Raw genomic sequence first — 23,342 nt, forward strand, 5'->3', positions numbered from 1 at the left:
CTGGGATTGGCTTAGTATCCGTAGCTGCAGCAACATAACAAACTAGATGAGGAAACTTCAGAACACAAACCATACCACCACCAAGCAGTGACTTTTTATTTGCTTACTTCTATTCCCAGACCGCTGAAATTACTGTACAGGTAAGCTAATACTGACTTATTGCTGTTCTATGACATGATCTGACATGACAATATTGTGTGTAGTAACCAAGCATGGAACTATGCCCCTCTGTGTCCTCAAATAGTCAAATAGTGTTTTCCAGCGTTTTCTCGTCTATATTCTTTATTACCGATCATTGTGGAGCGCATCATTGTACTGTATTTAAAAGTATATGCTGGCTGTGCTGGCTACCGTGAACCCACACCCTGAGCTGGCAAGAGGAGGATGGGCTCCACTTTTTGAGTTCTTATTTACCAATTGAGATTTTCCTTGTCACTGTTTCCCTAGGATTTATTTTGTGGGGGCTTTTGGCCAGGGTATTCTGTGAATCGTACTAAATGTTAATTGCAGTGGGATAATCTAGTCTTTAAAGTATTGTTTAATCTGAGTTGTGGATATCAGTGTCTGCTGGCTGGTACCAAACATCCAGACATACAGATATAATTTTATCACAGTCTTAATTGAACCAAATCTGTCACCCTAATGCTTGAAAGGGGTAGAAAACCCACTAGATCCCAACTCTAAATTCATGGAGCTGTTCTGCAATCTCAGTACTTGCACTGCAACACCCCCTCTCCCCTAAAAGTCATTTCTCAGTTCTAGTCCTGGGGTGTTTCAGCTGAGCTCTCAGACACACTGCACTAGATCACAGTAAAAGAAGATTATTCTCCAATTTGAAGTTTTGTTAAGGCCCAAGAAGTAGACAATTGAAAACACTATAGGATATAAGTTATGAAGAAAGAGTCTTATTAAATAGTCATTCAGTAATTAGGTAAATAACCAGGCCTGGTTTCTGGCAGCTGCTGAGAGAGGGTTCCATCATGCAGAGGAGCCATCTGAGGATTGAGGAGAAGGAGCTGGATTTTGAGTTCAAGGTGGTGACCGTACAGTTTAATGAGCGTGGTCGCTACGTCCTGACGCTAACCGTGGAGAACCCTCTGCTGGAGGACTCCAGTGCTGGGGTGCAGCTGAGGGTAAATGATGAAGAGGTCCTCCACACCAGCAGGGGCAGTACTGAGCCCATTCAGCAGGGAAACCTGGATGAGATCTACACCTGTCTGCGCAGCAAGTTTGTCTTCACTCTGCCTAAAGGTACAGTAGAAGCCCTTTTGGTCCATTCCTTTTCCTTGCGGTGTCCATCCACAGGGTTCCTTAAACCTGATCCTGGAGAATCACACTTTCAAATCAACAATAATGCTTGTGTTTTCCAAAGAGATCTCCTCAACTGTTGGCAGTTCATGAAAAACTGTGACAACCATGGGGTTAGATTATACGCTCACCGGCCACTTTATTAGGTGCACCTGTTCAACTGTTTGTTAACGCAAATATCTAATCAGCCAATCACGTGGCAGGAACTGAATGCATATAGGCATGTAGACATGGTCAAGACGATCTGCTGAAGTTCAAACCAAGAATCAGAATGGGGAAGAAAGGTGATTTAAGTGACTTTGAATGTGGCATGGTTGTTGGTGCCAGACGGGCTGGTTTGAGTATTTCAGAAACTGTTGATCTACTGGGATTTTCACGCACAACCATCTCTAGGGTTTACAGAGAATGGTCCGAAAAAGAGAAAATATCCAGTGAGCGGCAGTTCTCTGGGCAAAAATGCCTTGTTGGTGGCAGAGGTCAGAGGAGAATGGCCAGACTGGTTTGAGCTGATAGAAAGGCAACAGTAACTCAAATAACCACTCGTTACAAGTACAGGTATGCAGAAGAGCATCTCTGAACGCACAACACGTTGAAGCTTGAAACAGTGTGGGGGATATTTTCTTGGCACACTGTGGGCCCCTTAGTACCAAATGAGTATTGTTTAAACGCCACAGCCTACCTGAGTATTGTTGTTGACAATGTCCTTCCCTTTATGACCACAGTGTACCCATCTTCTAATGGCTACTTCCAGCAGGATGATGCGCCATGTCACAAAGCTCAAATCATCTCAAACTGGTTTCTTGAACATGACAATGACTTCACTGTACTCAAATGGCCTCCACATTCACCAGATCTTTGGTGGAACGGGAGATTTGCATCATGTATGTACAGCCGACAAATCTGCAGCAACTGCGTGATGCTATCATGTCAATATGGACCAAAATCTCTGAGGAATGTTTCCAGCACCTTGTTGAATCTAGAATTAAGGCAGTTCTGAAGGCAAAAGGGGGGCCCACCTAGTACTAGCAAGGTGTACCTAATAAAGTGACCGGTGAGTGTATTTGAGCAGTTATGTGATGCAGTTGAATAGCCTTGATGTTTTCCATTGTTGCCATGATAACATGGCCTAAGTAAATCACTGAGTCAAAGAAAGTGCCATTGAACTCAATCCAACATTTTAAACAAAGGCCCAGTCAATGAAAGAAATACTCAAGGAGTCAACTGACACTGTTGGTGAGAATTTAATCGTTGGTGTGCAGTTCACTTATACCCAGAGAACTTCACACTCTGAGCTTGTCAGATAGAGTAGGAGGTGCCAACAAAGAGTCCTTTGCAATCAACTCTTAAGCTTTCCATTACATTTAGGAAGAGATTTTCCTAGTCTCTTCCTGTCATAGAATATTGGAAATTGTAATTTTGCCATTGAAAGTCAAGAACTTAGAATACTATTGTTATATCTGATATACCATCAATTACTCAATAAAAATGTATTTTACAATTACCTGGGTCCATGCTGCTCCAGTAAGAGCTATTGGTGCTTTTTCAGTGAACAATGTGACATTATAAAATTAGTTATTTGTATTAGAATGCTATTTGCTTCATCAGTTTCCTAAATGATATATGGAAAATCTGGCATTACTTTTAAATACTTTAACCAACATTGATGCAAAACAAATACAATGCCTGACATCTGGATTATCCTGTAATTTAAACCTCTTGGTTGAAATTTCTCTGTGCCCGTTAACTGCCAGGAAAATTGAATCTGTGTGTGAATGCGTGTAGTCCTTGCAGTTTTAATTTATTTTGCCATCCTTTATAGCCAGCACGTAGTGCTGTCCCCATGTTTGGTGAGGATGACTTGTAGTGTAGTCACTTTACAGCCGAAGAACTGTCATTTCCAGTAGGAACTGCCAGCTGTTGATGGGGGTGATGACACCACATTTACATTCTATTATCAGCATGCTAATCTTAAATGTCAGCAGATGTAGAGAACATGAATGCTGTCTGTGCAGCTAATGTGCAACCACAGGAAAAAATATATGTTTTGGCATCACACTGTGTTGTGCTTGTCTGTACAATTGCGTGTGTGTATGTGTGTTTGTGTGTGTGTGTGTGTGTGTGTCTGTCTGTCTGTCTGTGTGTCTGTGAGTGTGTGTGCTTTCATACAGTATGTGCTTGGCTTGTGTGTCTGTGTTTGTATTTGTGTTTGTATTGTTTGTCAAGTATGAAATATTCTAAATAGCATGAAGTAGTCAGTACTTCATACTAAATTTTCTGAAGCCAGCAGATGAGCTTAATGGGGATGGTAGTAATCGTTGATAATGGGTATTCTGATTTTGTTCGCCTCATGCTGTGACCTCTTCCATCCATTTTTAAGGCTTCTGTAAAAACGACAAAAACCACGATGTGCGCCTGCGGGTGGAGGCTGTGCGCCTGACAGACTCGCAGTCGTCCGCGGCGGAGGGGGGCGGAGCCAGAGCGGGCGAGGGCTTCTTCGCCATCTTCCCACGCACCGACGCGCCGCGGATCAACCTGTTCGCCAGCGGGGATGAGGAGCTCTACCGCTACAGCGGGATCATGGCCCTGCTGCGCGTCCACGACGACTACCTGGCCATGCACTGCGGTCGGCTGGCCTACGCCGTCGCCTTCCACGAGTCCCGCCCCTCCCCGTCCCCTGCTGATGATGTCAGAGGCTCGGCACGGGTGGATGATATGTCCGAATGGAAGACGCCCAGGGCCCCCTCCCCGGGTCCCTCCTCGATCCAAGTGCCCCCGCTGGTTTTAGGGTCTGCACAGCTGCCGAACCACCCAGCTGCATCTAGTGATCCTGCCCAGCCAGGGGACCCCAAGACTGCTCGTGTGACCCCTCATCCTTCCTCCCGCCCTGCACCCCAGGTGAAATGGGCCCTCTTCCCTTTAATAACAATGATAAGCTGCTCATTAAAAAGCATCACCTGTGAATGAACACAAGTCTTTATAACCTTGTATGCGTTAATATAATAATCCTCATTTGGGTGCTGTCCTTTTTTATCAGTGGCTCACTGATTTAAAACAATAATGTTTTATTATGAAGAGTAAAGTATTTTGATTGGTTCCTTCAGAGCTTGGCACTCTGCATAGTGTCTTCTGTGACTTGGTGTGTGTTCCACAGTCCCACCTGAAGCCTGAAATAGAACCAGATGCCAAAATGGACACCTCCACTGAGGACCTGCCCACCTTTCCCAGGAATGAGGCTCCCTTACCCTCACAGCGGCGACCCCCCGTCCTGACCCTCACCCCAGAAAAAGTGCCCCGCCCTCTTCATGAGGACATTGACACCCAGGGCCCCCGGTTGCTTCCACCCACGCTTGTGAGTGATGCTTCTGCCTGCTCTCTGCACAGATTTAAAATATTTTGCCGTTACATTTCTGTCTGCATACTTATTGTCATAATGTTTATAATTATAACCTAATAATTCTATTAATAGGCCTATGGCCCTAGCCGAGCCCGTCACTGTCTGTCTGTCTGTCTGTCTGACTGTGTCTACCTGCCTCCCTGCCTGACTGCTTGCCTGTCTGTCTGTCTGTCTCTGGTTGTTTTTGTTATGAGTGAAATTGTCTTGGTTTCTAAAGGATTTTGATAAGAAATACATTTCTATATAAATATGGGTGCTCTGTATGTCTGTAGATATATAAATATACTGTCTGCCTATAAATTAGGGGTGATTGTCATACAGGCACAGAATGTGCAACAATGAACCTTGGAAAGTGTTCTTTCTGACGTTCTACAGCAAGAATTTTCATTTAGCACTTTCTCCATGTTAACTTCGCCTTTCACACAAGTGGCACATTAAAAGATCAAAACCAGTTTTATTCTAATGTAATGATGCTGATTTATGGAGTGTGAGACATAATTATTCCACATGTAATATGCGGGTGTGCAGCTGAATGGCTCTTTTGACCCCCTAAATGAAGACATGATACCCAGAATTCTCTGGGGGCTGCTAGTCCTTCAATCTTTATTTCAGCCAATTGTGATCAATAAGCCTTGTGATGCTCAATTAGGAAATAATTGGATTTGCGTGTGCCTCTGGCAAAAGGAAGCAGTGAAGCTTATCCTTGTCGACGACCATAATACTGTCAAATTTAACTCGTGTCTCACCAGTCACCGTAATAATCATTTCTTTTATCATTCAAATTCATTCAATTTATTGCACAAACGAACCCCTACTCACATGCCTCAAATAATTATATTTTAATTATTTTGAATTGAATGTGCATCAGACTATAGCACAGTTTAATATGTTTATTTGTGTAAGGCTACCGAAAAGAACTTTAAAAAGTACATGCACTCCTTTTAATCCTTGTCAATTCCTTGGAAAATAATAATAATATAAAGGAATGAAAAAGGAAATATTTAAGGTTGAAGTGAAATGCACTAAGGAAGACCATTTCGATACACATCAGCATTAATTATCACTCGGCACGGTAAATAATTGTTATGATCCTTTGAGTAGTAGATTGTTTTTGAGTAGTAGATTGTTTTTGAGTAGTAGATCAGCTTGCTATCAGTTTGCATCCTCATAAAAACATTGAAGTCTGTAAATGCATTTCTATATGCAAATGAATTAAAGTAAATATTTAGAAATAAATTGTACGTATAAATATTTGTGCACATATCGCTCATTATATATGCTTGGCCTCACATCCTCTTGCTCACATCCTGAGTTAATGGACCTCTAACAGGCGCAAATTCCCTTGTTGGTTTTTCTAAAATGACAGCAAATAACTGCTACTAATAAATGTCATGGACGGCACAAATGAGCCTGTTCCATGTTCCCAGTGGCAGATTAATGCTGTTAGCATCTCACACACAGCAGACTGCAGGCGGAAGACATTTTAGGAGACAAGACCAAATTTGATTTAAAAGAAGGAAAAAAATTAAGAAATGCATCTTTTTCTGAGTCCTGATTTAGTTCCTGTGTGTGCTGCCAGTGTTCTGGTGGTGATAGAACAGATAAGCATCTCTATGTTGCGAAACTGGCTTACAGTGCCTTTTGCAGGAGCGCACGCACAATTGTCTTATCTGCAGTCATAATGATGTCCCTTTACGACTGGATGTTCAATACAGCATGGTTTGAGCTTATAAAACAGTTTGTGTGTTGTTCTCATCTCGAACACAGCTCTGCTGGTGGTTTACTGTGTAAAATCTCAGCAATCATGAGATGCACAATTGAGGTGAATCGTTCTGCCAGCACAGTATGAAAATCCTGGGGTTGAGATGACGGGGGTTTCGTAAGCAGCGTGTCTAAGCTAAAAGAAGAGGCAGTCAAGCCTTGCTAAAGGGAAGTTAAACCCCGTTCTTGAATTTACAGTCCTGCTTGTGATTAGCTGGTGTGCAATTGAGCATGCTCTCATGCCACTATGCTCATTAGCAGCTGCAGGGGCTCTCTGTGAAGACAGGTTGGAGATGGACAGGGTGGACCGTGGAGCTGCCAAGCACTCCATACCAACATTAAGTCAGTGCACATTTGGAGGGGTGTGCTGAAATAGTTATGTTTGGTTAAACATTTTACAAACACAGTAACACAGAATACAAATGACAAACACTTGTATTGTGGTCGATTTGTAATCAGTCAACAGTTGGTGGAGTATGCAATCCATAAGTGCAACTTCCAAGGTTTGCTAATAAGAGCATTGCAATTACTGCTATTGTATCACGATAAGTGGCATGTAACCTTTTCCTTTCAGCATGAAATACGTATTTGACTTCTGACAACCTGCCCACGTAACATCGAATAATTGAGTGTTTTAACCAAACTACAGTGTCATGAAAAAGTATTTGCCCCCTTCCTGATGTCCTGTATTGTTGGAATACTGAATGGTTTCAGATCTTTAGACAAAATATATTATTGCAAATATGCAATAGCTCTCGCCGTTGAGTGAGGTGTGCTTTGTTAGGGTTAGAGTGAAAACCTGGAGGATGGTAGATCTCCAGGAGCAGGGTTGGTTACCACTGCTCTACAGGCTGGATCACCCTTCCCTGTGGCACCAGTGGCCACTCTGTAACACACACACAAAAAAGATTTAAAAAATCTTTCAGTATTATTAACAAAGCCATGCAGGACATTTTGCTTTTCTAGCTGTTTGTTGAAGCCTAGAAAAGCAACTAATGTTAAATGACTCTAGATCAGTGTATTAAAACTGTTGTTTGTGGGGATTTGCCTCCATAGATGTGCCTTTAAACGTTTTAGACCATCAGGAGAGCATTTTATAAGCCAGGAATGGATAAGAGTCACTGGAAATGGCTGTGTGTATGTGTGTGTGTGTGTGTCTGTATGTGTGTTTGTATCTCTTCATGTTGCCTACATGTCCTTGTCAAAATGCTGACAAAACACTTAGTGGCATACGCACTATGGTGACCATTTTGGACAATTCAGCATTGATTATTGGGGGGTGGGGAATTAAATGTTGGCTGTTCATAATATTTAGTGTTGGCATTTAAGCAGATTTATTACATTTGTGACACTTTCCAACTGACAAGAATTAGGGAAGTCCGATATGCACATACACTACATGGTCAAAAGTATGTGGACACCTGATATCCAACATCTCATACAAAATTATGGGCAATAATATGGATTTGGTCCACCCTTTGCTGCTATAACAGACTTGACTCTTCTGGGAAGGCTTTATACTAGATGTTGGAGCATTGCTGCAGGGATTTGCTTACATTCAGACAGAAGAGCATTATTTGGGTCGGGCACTGATTGGGTAATTAGGCCTGGCTTGCAGTTGGCTTTAAAATTGATCCCAGAGGTGTTGGATGAGGTTGAGGTCAGGACTGTGTGCAGGCCAGTCAAGCTCTTCCACACTGATCTCGATTAAATCATTTCTATGTGGACCTTGCTGTGTGCCTGGGAGCATTATCATGTTAAAACAGGAAAGGGCCTTCCCAAACTGTTGGGGAAGCACATAATTTTCTAGAATGTGATTGTATGCTGTAGCATTAAGATTAGTCTTCACTGGAACTAAGGGGCCTAGTCAAAACCACAAAAAACACCCCCAGACCAAGGGGTGTCTAAATACTTTTGGTCATATAGTGTAAATGCAAAATATGGGTTAGAAGGCCATTATGTATAGGATACATCTTTTGGCTGAAATTTGGGACCAACCATTGAGTCTGTGTGTATTTACAGTATAAGTGGATGCACTGGAGGACTTTCAGATGTAGCTGATCTTTGTAATTCGGTTCCTTGTTACTGTGCTTTAATTTCCATCAAATTGTTGATATTTATTGTTTAAATTAAACATAATTTAATATTCACAATTCATATTTCATACTTATGGTGGAATTAAGAACACATCCCCATGTGCATTTAAAACAGATTTGACTAATCTCTTATTACAGCCAAAAATAATTACTTGAAGCTTAAAGACCTAGTGACAAGAAAAAATGTAAGGTATGTATACGTTTGTACACTGATAAAGCCAGTGCAAGTGTACAATTGGATTAGTTTGCTTAAGTTTCCATTTCTCGTTCCATTTTCAGTTTAGAATGTAATTTATACCAGCATGTCTAATATAATTGCTATTAAAATGTGAGATTAGTGAGTTTATCCCTGAATAGCGGAGTTTTAGAGATAAAAAAGGAAAAGGCTGGGAGATTCAGGCTGTTCCTCATTTGTGGGAATGTGCATGACAAGAATGAAATTTCATTAATCTGTCCGTTAATTACTGAATCCTTTGCTGTGGTCAAAAGACAGTTGGAAATGCTCTCTGAGCGCTGGCACACTCTGCCCGTTTACAATTTAACGGCCCAATTGGCGAAGCCATCCTTCAGTGTTCATTAAGCTCTCAATTGGATACTTTGTCATTTTCTATTTAGCTTTAGATTTCCTGCTGTGCGAAGGGATTGAAAGGCAATTTGTCTGTTTACTTTGGCATGCACACTTGTCTCGTGAGACAGGAGCAGGCAGAGCCAGTTCAGAACTCTCTGGTTGTGTCGGCGCTTGTCTTAACGAGGGCAGCGATAATAAATTAGGGATAGGACATTGGCATTGCCATTTTACTTTGTAAGACCTTTCCACCAATCACAGAGCATGTTGGTAGGAACAAACAAAGCAAAGCCAGGGGTAATCAGTGGATACTTTCTGGCTATACTCTCTCTATCCCTAAAGCTTTCCTGGAAGTACTGTATAGCCAGAATGTGTAGCCAATCACTGTCAGGCAGGGGTAGAACTTTTTAGGATTTTTAGCACTGGACAGTTGGGCTAGTTGCTTGAAATTTCCTCTAACTGTGATGTAGCCTCATGCAAAAAATAGGCTAATCAACAGCTATATAACAATAGACTAATCTGGTACAAATATTACACTGACAGATAAAGAGTCAGTCTAACATGTTACCTGGATGGGAAATGTGTTATCTTATTTCTCAATTGTTACGCAAGTAATATTTCCAAATCTATGTGATGCTTTCTTGCAACTTTAGGAAGATGCAGGCTGTCAGGTTGTGACAATATGCCAATCACATCATTTGCGTTTTGGTTTGGTTTTCATTTGAACGTTGATGCAGTTCACATCGGTTGAAAACCGCTTGCATACTGCACCTTTAGGCTTGGTAGTGTGTGACATGGCAGAAGTTAGCCATTTTAAAGCCATATACTTTCAGTATCATATACTTGAATAAGTATATTGGAGTGCCTAGGGGACCCCATCAAGGGGGCCACTCCAACATCACAGTTAATTGACTATTCATACAATTGAGTTTCAAATTGAGACATTTATAAACAATGAGTTCATCTAATATGGGGAGAGTCGGGAAGGAAGTAAACATGGATGGAAGTTAAAATGCTACTGTATGAAAAGCATGTCTTCGAGCCAAGGGTCCTCACTCCTGGTCCAGGGTCTGCTGGCTTTTGTTGTTACTCATAACTTGAGTAACACAGCAATTGATCAGTTAAAGCAGTTTATTACACACCTAATCTGGGTCGGCTGGTTTCTTGGGTCTGAATTGGTCGCTGACCTTATGGAAAAAAAACAAAAACCAGCAGACTCTGGGGCTCTCCAGGACCAGGATTGAGTATCACTGCAGTAAAAAGAAAAATGCATCCATATCAAGTAGGGGTGTCCAATCTTATCTGAAAACAGCCGGTTTGGGTGAAGGTTTTTGTTTTAGCCCAGCAAGACACCTCGTTCTACTTAAGGTCTTGATTTACGACCATGATTAGAAGAAATGTGAATTTATTTTTTTAATTGAACTTTTTAAATGCTAGTTAAATGTTATATAACTGCTCTTATTTTTAATGTGGACATTTCCCACTGCTTCTAACAAAACCTATCATGCCACAGCACTTAAAAATACTGCAGCATGCCCCCGGTAGTCTGTAATCAAACTGCATTTAACATGTGAGTGTCGCTTGTAAACGTTGCTATCAATTATCGTCTGTGCTTTTTTACTTTATGAACTCATTGAGGTGGTGCAAATGGTTTTTGAGAAGGGGCTGGACAAAGAGGCTGTTGTGGTCTCTAAATGGTGGAGGACTGAAGTACCGAGCGAGAAAACAAGGGGAGACAAACTGGTGGCCCTACTCATTATGCTTATACAATGCTAACAATGAGACCAATTCTACCACTTCATCTACTACCTCTACTGCTAATAATTATGCTGTTATAAATACGGTAGGCTCAGTGCAAGCTGAAATTGTCCAAACTTAGAATCAGGGAATGCCACCTGGTGGAATAGCACTTTCAAATTGAAAATTCTTAACAGCCATCTTCCAATGCGTCTGGCTAGTAAAGTGCCTGCTGCAAAATGGCTGTCAATGAAAGAAATTGTAGTCTTTTCTGCCTCTGTACAAATTCTTTATAGTCTGCTTTGAGAGATTTAATCATTATGGTAATAAAAAAAGACAAGAATACAAAAAATTTTTAATGGCAAAGATCAGATGCATGTCTTCAGAGACCTTTCTTCTCGCTAATGGAGAAAAAGAAGGTTGCGAGTTGCCATCATTAGATTTGTGAAAATTGCTTTTTTGAAAGAATACTATTGGTATTGTTTTTTTATATTTTTGATTTTTGTAGAAGGATTGTACGTATTGAGCTTGATGGAGGAGAGGGAAATAAAAGGGGGTGTAAAATGAATAGCTCTTAAGGCATCGCTTAATGGCGTCTCCTCCCAGGTTGCCAGCTTTGCTGCCGGATCCTCATAACGTTACAGTGATTGATTCTGCAGAAGTATTGAGGGGCTGGGCTGTTTTCATCGGGGACAGATATAATCAGATTGCCGACATTGCTCTTTTATTGCATGGTTATTGCCTTTCAGCTGAAAGGACTTATTGCTTTGTTGGAACTGCAAGATGTACTCTTATCTACCCAGTAGGGGTCAAAAACCTTTGTTGTACTGTATATCAAAGCATGTCAAGCTACCGCTATTTGCATTAATTAATTTTTTCTGTATTATGTTGTGGTTTTTGCCTGGGTCTTTTGTCTGTTTGTTGAACCACATTGTCTTTTATAAGGATTTTTTAAATATATAATCAGCATAAATTCAGTAATGTTTATCTTAAAACAGACCACTGAAGAATGTTGAAGGATTGCATTGCTTTGATGCAATTCAGAGACCCATGGCATCAATCTGGTGTTACAAGTAGAGAGAAAATGAAAATATTGGTTGAAAGTGGGGCTTTGAAAACCATTATACAACATATGTGGTATCTTAAAGTTCAGTGACCACCTTCATTTTTTATGGCAACTGCCATTCTCACTTTTTGATAACTTTTTTCTGCTGCTTCTCAAGGTTTGTGGCATGAAAGCACAAAGATAAGAATTTCTAATCGAGGAAAGTCACAGGTTCAGGATATCTTAAGAATCACATCTCCTTTCATTTAGCTCATTTGCATTTACAGGGCAGGTTTAAACAAGGTTAAGGCCTGCACTACAGGAATAAAACAGCAAGAGAAACTTGCTGGACTTACCCTGTGTATCCTCTGCAGACCATCTTACCTGCATGTACGGTTTATTGAAATTAAACATTTCCTTGTACGGTTTATTGAGATGAAACATTTCCTTAAAAGTTTTAAATATGACAGGTTGTTTTTTCATATGTTTACAGATTGACAACTGATCAAATCATCCACAATTGCTTGTGGAATCTGGAAAATATTGGCAAACATATTTACATATTTATATGAAAATTTTGCCAGGTCGTGTCTGGTACCATACTTATCCAGGTGACTATATCCAGACTGACTGTGAGAGCAACGTTACATCATCATATGGTTACATCATCAAACACAGTGTCAACTGTCGTCCAAAAGACTAATCTGATAAGGGGCGGGTAGGTAGTGATGAACTGACAGTTGTTTTAATTGTATAATGCTGAAAGGCTCTTCGTAGAGTTGTTGTAATTTCCTGGGCAACAGGAGCTCTTGCTTAGCTGCCAGACGATTAGTAAACACCTAATGAAAGTGGGTTCAAAGGTCAGCCTCTGTGGAAACCTTGGCCTTCTTGTGGGGGATATGGGAAGGCTGGAGGTGATGTTTAACTGCATTTGAGAGGAACATGAGCTATTGATTAAAGGAGGGGTGGGTGAGACAGCTTTAGATTGAGGGGCGTGTACTCTTTGGGTATGACATCTTGGAGAGGCACATCTTGTGTGTGTGTGTGTGTGTGTCTAAGACTTGCTAAGACAATTTATGTCTATTGTATATGTAGTATATAGAGCTATATTTCTTTATGTAACTCTATATCTTTGAGGAAGTGCTGTAAGAAAAGACTGTTTGGGAGCTTGGGGTGGGGGGTGGGGGGCTGCATCAGACGTCAGGAAGGTGTAATTGTATCAGACTGTTAGCTCTGTCACAGGCTGGTTAAACCAGTTCACCAGTGCAGGCTAATGTCAGCATACTCATGCCATCTGTGTCAGTGAAGACTTGCTAGTGTTTTTCTGAGCAAAACTGTGTCACTCTGCCCATCTGCCGTACTGTGTACTTCTCAGTTAAGGTCTTAGGGAAAAAAAACCCTCTCATGGCCATGGCAAACAGGAAAACACCCTGCAGCTTCTCTGAGATTATGCAAGTGGTTTTACTTTCCCCAAACAAAAATGGAATATGCTGTACATAGAATAAATGGAATATAAGTTATTGTTTACAGGCGGAGTATTTTGAAAATATGATAAGTAACCCTGCATACTGTTGATTAACCATGCCATAACCCTGTATTCTGTGATTTTATGTTCAGAGAGGTTTTAATTTGTGGCAGTAATTTGTATATTTGCAGAGATATTTTGAAGTGTTGTGATATCTTGATTATATGTCTTCATTTCAATATATTTGCAATATATTCCATTACTGGAAGGGTTACCTTGCATCACGTGAGAAAGCACATTCTTAATTTTCACTTCACATCATGGCACGGTTGATGCTGGCAGAATAGAACCAGTGTTTCTGTTTGTTATCGCCTGGTAGTCTTTCCTCAAACCCCTCATCACATCTGACCAGAATGCTGTGCGTGACGGAACACCAATCACCTGACTGCATTCTAAAGCTGCCGATTCAGCATTCTGGGAATCAGCCACATTACAGTATCCACTCAGAACTCTGATCAGCTCTGTATGCCCCTACCCATTTACATTACATGTGTTCAAACATTAATGGGAAAAATGCTTCTGGTCCCATAAATCAATCCACAGACTTAATGCAGACAAAGCCCATCCTGGTTTGGTTCTTTTTAGGGGGCAATTTGAAATGCAAGATTTGAAATGGAGTGATTGGCTGGAAAATGAGGCTCAAGGGAAGCAGTGTTTTAACCACTCTGATCTGCACTGGGTGAAAGCACAAATGTTCCCTTGCTAACGGTGTTTTTTTCTGTTTAAAGACATAATTTTCAATTGAGTGTTCAGTTATATGACCGTATTGTAATGTAGGGTGGCTATAAAACACAAGCGGTTTTCGTGAGTCTCCAGTGATGGAATTAGCTGACATGAGTAATGGCTCTCCCTACTCTGAACTCTTTTTATTGTCAGGTCTGCAGATGGCACGCAGTAATCCTGCAGACTGTAATTTTATAACCTAAGAACAACATATAGTTCCTTTACAAAACATTATGTGGTCTAGAATGTAGATTCGCAATTTGAACAGCTTCAATGCGCGTTGGCATAGATTCTACAGGTCTCTGGAACCCTACTGCAGGATGGAACACCATTCTTTCGAAAGATATTCCCTCATTTGGTGTTTTGATGATGGTGCTGGTCTGACACGTCTCATCCAAAATCTCCCTTAGGCGTAAATTGGGTTGTGATCTGGTGACTGCAAAGGCCATAGCATATGATTCACATCATTTACATACTCATCAAACCGTTCAGTGACCCCTTGTTCCCTGTGGATGGGGGCATTGTCATCCTGGATGAGACCACTCCCATCAGAATAGAAATGTTTCATCATAGGATAAAGGTGATTACTCTGGTGTATTGATTTGCAGTGACTCTTCTCTGTTAGAGGACAAGTGGGCCCAAACAATGCCAGGAAAATCCCCCCCACAGCATAACAGAGCCATCAGCATTCAGGCCTGTACCATTTCTTGGTGTACGCCACACATGCACTTGCCCACTTCTATGATGATGGACGACTCATCTGACCATATCACTTTTTTCCACTTCTCTGTAGACCAGTGCCTATGGTTTTTGCACCACTGAACTCTCAAATATGCATCTATATTTGTAATGAGGAGTTTATGCACTGCAAACCTACTATAATATTCCTCTCTGTGTTGTTGTCAACAGACTGTCCTTGCTGACACAGTCTGATCATGTCCTACATTGACATTTTCAGTCACCTGAGAGTTGCTCTTCTGTTTTTCCTCACATATTGCACAAGCATCACGGTCATCAAATATGTTCTTTCGACCACAATTTCCGACCCTATTTACTGATGTCTTTCCCATAGATCTACATGCAGATGTCACTTCAGTCATTCTTAAGACCCTAGCCAGTCTTTGTGACTGAAGCTCCTGTCATCCATGCCCCTATAATGAACCCTCTTGGAAAGTCACTTAGATCGTTTCCACTTGCCATCTTGATCGAAAATCAAAGCCAACTTGGCCGGGTCAGCATTGTTATACATGCCACAATGCATACTAGGATGTTAAATAATGATATTACATGATATTAAGAACAGAAAATACAAAGACATTGCTTACATACATGTTAATTGCTTAATTGTATCATGCTGTACACCTGTATGGAAGCATCTGCATATGTTATTAGTTTCAATAATATATTTGGGTTTTTCCTTTAATTTGTCACTCATCTGTATATATATATAATATATATATATATGTACTGTATGTACTGTATATATATATATTTACATGCACAGCAAAGTTTTCAAAACACAGGAACAAAAACTGGCAGCTTGCATTTAAAAAAAAATAGAGGATAGAATCACACTGCTTTTGAGTTATGTTAGAGGTGTGAACTTGAACAAACAAAATTACTGTTAAAAATAAAACTTTTTCTCTGAACTTTTCTATTAGTATAAAAAATAGAATTGTACATCTCTGTATATCACGCTCAATAAATAACAGGTTAGATAAATTAATGTATACATTAACGATAATATCATATGCTTGGTCTTGAAAGTTGCTGTAGTGTATAGAAATGGTTAATACGTTCTTTTTTTTGCTGCCTCTGAATGAGACAAAGGTGAGAAGAGAGATTGACAGTTGTGGTTAGCACTTGTGTTTTCTCTGTTTGACTACATCCCTGGGGGACACCAGCACATTCTCGTTTCTGAACCTGTTCTTTCCCTTCCCACCCTCCCTCTCTCCCTCCCTACATCCTTTCTCCTGTCCTTCTCACATTCCCCGCCCCCACTCTGCTCTCTTTTAATATCCCTCCCTTCCCCCATTTTGTTTTTTGTTTCCTCTTGAAATATCTTCCCCAGTTCTGAATTATTGACGAGTCAGCCTTCTCCAGTGATGCAAGACACATGATTGGCTGAATTCCATGTCCAGATTGAACCACCCTCTTCCCATTTTATCTCTTTGGGCTCAATAGATTCTGGCCTTGAGCACTGGCCCTGGATCAGTTTTAGGCTGTCATTCTTTTTCTTTTTCTTTATTTAGAACAAGTAGGCTGAATCTGGTTCAGTTTTTAAGGCAGTCAGTAACTGGCATGAGCTCATCTCTACTGAGACTGGTCTTATATATCATATTCAACAGCAGGGGTTGCCAAATTTTATGATTACAAAGCCCCCTGAATTGACCACCATGTGGCTAATGACCTCTATCAAATGTTGACACCTTTAACCAGTGCTCACTATATACTACAATGTAGTGCCTATTAATGTATTAAATAGCCACTACATTGAACCATGTCACATTATGGATGTGATTTTAATTTGAGCTCGCTAGTCAAATATAAGTATACAGTAGGTGTGTAATCCAGACAATGTTTACTGTACTTTATCTAAAAATCTAACATGTGCCATTCATGAAATGAAAAAATGTGAACTAAATATTCTTAACATCTATTACTTGAATATGTTGCCAAAAACCTGTTGAACAAATAGAGTTTTCAAATTTTATTAATTCTTGAAATAGGTTTCATTTTCTGTCACTTTCTCTCTAATTAGCAGCTTACCCTCTGTTCCTCAATAGAGCCTTTGTTTTAAATGAGTGACACATAATTAATTGGCATCAGCCACTCTGCATCAGTTTACTTTTAAGAGAGACATTAGAAAGCTTTACTGAGTTTATATATTCATACATTTTTTTTCTAAATAATTTTTCTAAGTAATATATGGCTTACAGGCAAGTTTGTTAGAGGTTTGCACACACTTCAGCAGCTGTGCTTGTGGACAGCAATAACTTGAGGGACACAAAATGGGATTCAAAATGTAGCTGGAATTCCTACTTCTAGTTTATGGTCCGGGGATACAGAGTTCGTCTTGATACTTTAGAATGTGAAGCAGAGGGTGTCATGCTGCCTTTCTGCTCCTGTGGTGTTAAGAGGAACTTCAAGTACTGTGCTGAATTTTGAATCCCATGTTGTGTCCCTCAAGATATTGCTGTCCAGGAGCAAAGTAGCTAAAGTATGTGCACACCTCCAATACACTTGCCTGTGAGCCAAATATTATTTTACATCCTACAAGCCACACAGCACTACAGGAGAGGCAGCATTTTAGACTGTACAGGTCACATAGGACTACAGTAGATCTATAAATCATTTCACACCCTACAAGCCAAACAATATTGTAGGAGAGCCAGTGAATATTTTACGCCCACCAGTCCACACGGCACTACAGGACAGCTAGTATTTTACACTGTACAGCTGATACAGTACCACAGGACTGTCCGTGACTATTATACACAAAACAGTGTCTGTATCACAAAAGAAAGTGATAGTGACCGTTAGAGGAGATATGCATCTTTCACAGACAGTGACTGGTATCTTTGCAGGCATTTGTCATGTTGTTAGGAAGAGCTAAAATTGGTATAATAATGTTCTTAGAGCTATTGTAACATACTTCAGGTAACCCTGGCTGACTTAAACCCCCCATACCCTGATGAGATGAGGCCAACTGTCTCCTCCACTGCAGACTCCAAGTTACAGGTGGCCAATGGCATAGCAGAGGCTGAAGCTCAACCCCGGTGCTGACTCTGGGGCTCAGCCTGCTCTCACCTTAGCATTTCTAATTGTGAGTGCCGTTATAACCGTATACCAGATCCGTTTTTAAATCAGCATTAAAGTGACAAAATTCGGTCCCAGTTTTCTGGATTGGATGGAGTTGGAATTTAAAGAGCACAGTTCTGATGCAGCTGGGGATCACATACTGTATCTAGACTGACTCGTCTGTGACTTGAATTTCGGTGGGAGGATTTGTTAATGGAAAAGTCTAGTTGCCAGCAGTCTGTGTCTATATACAGATGCACTTGCATTTCCCCAAGGCTGTGGGTCCATGCAAAACAAGAGCCTAATTGACCCTGCAAATGGCAGAGCTGTTTATTTATGGATATATTTTTCTCTTGAGACCACGGCACATGTTCCTGTAGTCTACATTTACTTGCTCTCTGAAATGACCAAATGTGTTTGAATCAGAATGATTTGAGCCCTGGGCAGAACTGACAGGCTCCATAGCAGTTTAGACCTTGAGGGCTGTGTTTGGCAAACGGCCACATGGAATGTTTTATTTGATGTTATTTGTTCAGTTCTCCTTCTTTGTTTAACACTAGGAGCGCCGGACCATTTCCTGGCATTCAAATAACTTTTCGCGCGGCCAAGGGTCAAATGACACATTAGCCTTCAAACTGGAAATATTCGCATTGTTCGCTAGATGGCGCTTATTAGACAGGAGCTGACAAAGGTTGCCAGCCCATTGTCCTAATGAAATATTTGCGAGATTTTAGACTGTCAGAGTATCAGAGTAAGTTATGTTTTAGTTACGGCTCGGCATTCTAGTCAACACATTGTTGCAATATAAATGTATTTAGAATAAACAGTATGTCTGTATGAAAAGCTAACAATAAACAGATTGTAGGGAGGTCAAACCTGTTTTTCAAAAAACAAATTTGACAGTTTATTCTTCATGCATAATATCATAAATGCTAATAATCAAATAGGCTAACAACATATAAATCGCCAATTTGCTAAAATTAGCCGCTTCCCTCCGCATGTGATCACTGATCGCTCTCGTTGGAGGGAAACGCATCATCACCCGTGCGAATTTTAGGGTCGGGTTTTCTGTTTTATAAAAATACATGTAAAAAATATTGTCGTTCAAACGAGTTTTTTTCCGGTGACCAGAAAACATGTAGGCTAGGCTACACTGGCAAGCAAGTCATAGCTGGCTGTGACTATTCGACTGGGGATTCGAAATCCAAAGTCTCTTATTCATCGTAGACTAATTACAAAAAACACCCATTCGTAACACTGAATAATACCGCACTGTACATAAGACCATAGCAAATATATACATGCAAGAATCCTGTTGTTCAAACGAGTTTTTTCCGGTGACCAGAAAACATGTAGGCTATACAGGCAAGCAGGTCATAGCCTAGCTAGCTGTGACTATTCGACTGGGGATTCGAAATCCAAAGAAGTCTCTTGTTCATCGTAATTACAAAAAACACCCATTCGTAACACTGAATAATACCGCACTGTACATAAGACCTTAGCAACCAAGTGGAATTTCAAAACTGATTATCGCTTCAGCGCACACACAAAGTCAAATTGAGATAGCAACAAAGTAAAAAGACGAGACACCTGTCTTCAGTAATTTGCTTTATTAGATCAAAAAGCATACAGCACATTGTTAGGAAGTTGAAACGATTTTGAAAATATAACGTTAGCTAAATATATAGCTAGCAAGTTGAATTATTTAGAATCACCCCGCAAATCAATAAATAAACATTAGCAATAGAGCTGCTGGTAATGCGGTAACGCCGTCAGCATTCAAGACAGAGCTTGGGTTGCATTTTTGTACATTTGCCGCAGACAAGTCGTTTACACTTGTCACAGATATCACAAGTTTTGTTCCCTCCACATCTGGATACCTGGCAGCGTTTTCTTTTTAGTGACCGCTCTCGCTGTGGTGTGTTGGGGGTTTCTGGACTGCAGAGGGGCGCTAGGACGGTACGCCGCGGAGCTGCCTTTGCGGTCATGTGATTTGCACGCAACTCCTTGGCCAACTCAAGAATAAATCTTCTCCGACTAATTGTTTTGTTCATGCATTGCGTGTACAAAACATGGGCGTTGATTGCAGCCAGATCCAAAATGTTGTAAAAAAACGGCAACTGGCCAACGACGACTGCCCCCCTTGACCGAATACAGCCGTGCCATCTGGTCCAAAACATCCACTCCCATTTTTGTTGCGTTGTAATGGGCGATGGTTTCTGGCAGTTTTTTGGCATCAGTGTCGATCGATACGGTTTTGTGCATAGTGCTCAAAATGCACACATTTTTCTTGGGCTTGCACTGATAAACCGTAAGTGTAGCGTGTCCAGCTCTCCAGATCGTGGTGGAAAATCTCTCTTGATTTTGTGCCTTCGCAGAAGGGGGCACTTCTCTCCTCTTTTTGTTCATGGTACCCACCAATGTAGTTTTTTTTGCGTGTAGATTGTTCGCCAGGGCAATCGATGTGAAGAAATTGTCCGAGGTTATATTTCTTCCTTTTCCGACGAAGGGTTCCACAAGGCGCATGACCACATTGTCAGCTAATCGTTCACCGACAGGCCTCGCCTCATCTTTCCCAAGGTATGGGAAAGCGTTCAGCATGTACTTCGTTTCAACGTCGGCTGCTATCCAGAACTTTATCCCAAATTTATCTGGTTTAGTAGCAATGTACTGCGTGAAGCGGCACCGCGCTTTAGTTGGGAACAACTGCTCATCAACAGTTATGTTTTCTCCAGGTGTGTAACACGCAGTACTGTTGCTTACAAATTTGCTCCATATTTCGGAAATAATGGCAAATTTGTCTTTCTCAAGACGTGTTGCCCTTGTGTCCTTGTCATCAAATCTGAGATAGCGCATGATGTCCCGAAACCTTTGCCGCGACATAGTTTCATTGAAAAATGGATTTCCCAAGTCTGAAGACCAAAAGTCTTCTAAATTCATACTTTTACCGCCAGTGATGCCTCGTAAATACAGCAGTCCCACGAAAGCTTTCAATTCGTCGACTGACAGGTCCCAGTTTTCTGCACCATTTCTGTGGGCTTCTGCCACAGTATACTTGACAATCTGCCCCCACATCAGAATGTCAATCAGACATAGCAGACTGCTCAGCGGACTTACAATGTTCTCCTTGGCGCACCGTGTGGGCCCAGCCTTTTCCCGTAAGATATTGCAGGATGGTGCTCTGCCCAGAGCATTACCAGCAGTCTGTTCGACCCAAACTGTCCCATCGTTTGCCCTTTCCTCTCTCTCTGAGACAAACTCAGTCGTAGTCGCAGTCTCAGTTTCAACTTCAGAATCAGATTCAGAAGCTGAATCAAATTCAATATCCAGCTCCAACTCCTCATCGCCCGAATCCATTTCATTGGCATCCTGAATCAGGTCCAAAGCTTGCTTGGCAGAGTATCTCTGTGGTCGTGTGTTCATCTTGGCAAGCGATACCAAACCGAACTGGTCGCCGAAATAATCATGCTTCTCTTTTATAGCCATATTTTCGTAGCCCAATAATAATTTGAATAGAAATTATTATAACAGCCCCGCCCATGCCATTATAGTTTCAGGTGTGAGGGGCGTGGTGTGGTGCGTGAAAAGTAAATTCCTTGATAGGATGTAACATCCATAACATGTTACATTAACAATCTTTTCGATTAAAACTTTGATAATTATGTAGATGCCTAAATGTGAATACTCTGCGTAAAAATTAAAAAAGTTGCACATAATAGCAACATCTGCAAACGTGTAGGATATCTGTTTCCATTGTGTGGTATTTTAACATGGATGCATTTCATTTTAACCCTTATATAAATTTTTCCACTTGCATAACTATGTAGGACTATGATTTTCGTTTGTGTAGGAATACAAACGAAATTCACATGCATTTTAGAGAGATGATAACGAAACGATCGCAATATTTTAAATATTTTAAAAGAATATAAATAATGATACATTTATTCCTGGTTATTTGACGTGATTCTTGCTTGGGCTGTCAATCCTATGATAGTGTAAGAAAATTGTTCATTACATGTGCCGATCATTAGTAACATTAGTGGTAGCGACCTGTTTCTCCCGATTGGTAACTGTAAATGTATTGCTGAAAGTGGAATAGTAATTATGTGGGCAATTAGTTTCATAAACTCCATAAACCCTATCAATGATTGCGTGGACATGGTAAAGCACAGAGACGCCTATATTCCCACGCAACGCATCCCGATAGTTTATGCATGTGCTGTTGCATCTACGCAGACAGCGTGAGCAGTCTTCTAACACAGTTCCTAACGTGCAAGGCTCTAATTTTTGAATATGAAACAAGGTCCGAACCTATTATGACTAGAAATAAGTAAAACTTAAAAAACAAGTAAAAATGTGACACTTGTATCTTTGTTTTGGGCATTTATCTTTTTACTACTCAGTAGGCCTAAAAGGCCTACTCATGATAATAGCTTCAAAAAAACTACCAGCTATTCACGCACGATCGTTCACGCTCATCCATTGAATCGTCCCTCACCCCTCCCCCAGCACCAGAATACTGAATTCTTTAGATGCCTTTAGCGAAACCAGAGCTGATAGTTTTTTCTCTATGGCCCCGAGTCAAACCCAGTAGGTGTGAATGTTCAGCTTCGCAGAGGGGTGTGATTTTCTTCCTCTTCACGACACCAGTGATGGCGATTGGAGACTTCACCTCAATAGACCTAACTTATATTTTCAAAACCTACATTTTCAACTGTGAAAACAATATTTAAAAATTTCCATTCAATCTATGGATAAGCAAATGTATTTATTGATATCAAATCAATAAACAAGAAAATCAATATAAAACATTAGTAGGCTAAATGTTAATAGTAAACATAAAACATCAGTAATAACAAGCCCAAATCCGCAATAGCTGCGACCGCGCATGCATCCACAGGAGGACACTTTTGTGGACCAACTGACCAACAAACTAAAGAGCTGCTGGTCGCCTATATGCCGCGGAGTTTGTAAGCTTAGCTGCCTTTGCCATCATGTGATTTGACATTGCAAGTTCGGTCGATAGCACATTGCTCAAGATGCCGTCTCATCTTTATACGTGCATGCATGAATATGTGCTTTCGTTTCTAAGTAAGTGAAAAATTACGGTCAGCATAACCATGCTGTGCCATGCTTCGCTAAAGCATCTGAAGTTTTCTGTGTTCTCGGGTGGGGGAGGGGTGAGCGTTGAATGTCCCATACAGATCAGTGGTCTTACCCTTACCCTTAGATTGACATGTGAATGTCCCACTTGAGAATGGTTCACTTATGCCACGTGTGAATGTTTGAAAGTTGATATCTCTCCAGGGAGAGGTAAAATGTTCTATTTGTCCGGCACATAATATTATTATGTTATGTTAGCCTACTCAAAAATAATACAAGTA

The 23,342-nt window shown here is 40.8% G+C and overlaps 1 protein-coding gene across 3 annotated transcripts in view; it reads left to right on the top strand.

Annotated features, from left to right (window-relative positions):
• The first annotated feature begins 47 nt into the window (after positions 1-47).
• ccdc33 (coiled-coil domain containing 33) overlaps positions 48-23,342 on the top strand; it is an 81,189-nt gene continuing 57,894 nt past the window's right edge. For all 3 annotated transcript variants that reach the window (XM_035416616.1, XM_035416617.1, XM_035416618.1), the window contains exons 1-4: positions 48-140; positions 960-1,251; positions 3,686-4,203; positions 4,460-4,657. In XM_035416616.1, coding sequence (XP_035272507.1) covers positions 981-1,251; positions 3,686-4,203; positions 4,460-4,657 — 987 coding nt within the window. In that variant the 5' untranslated portion in view covers positions 48-140; positions 960-980. The remainder of the gene's footprint in view (positions 141-959; positions 1,252-3,685; positions 4,204-4,459; positions 4,658-23,342) is intronic.

The sequence above is a fragment of the Anguilla anguilla genome, chromosome 5, assembly GCF_013347855.1.
Source record: "Anguilla anguilla isolate fAngAng1 chromosome 5, fAngAng1.pri, whole genome shotgun sequence".
NCBI classification, from domain to species: Eukaryota; Metazoa; Chordata; class Actinopteri; order Anguilliformes; family Anguillidae; genus Anguilla; species Anguilla anguilla.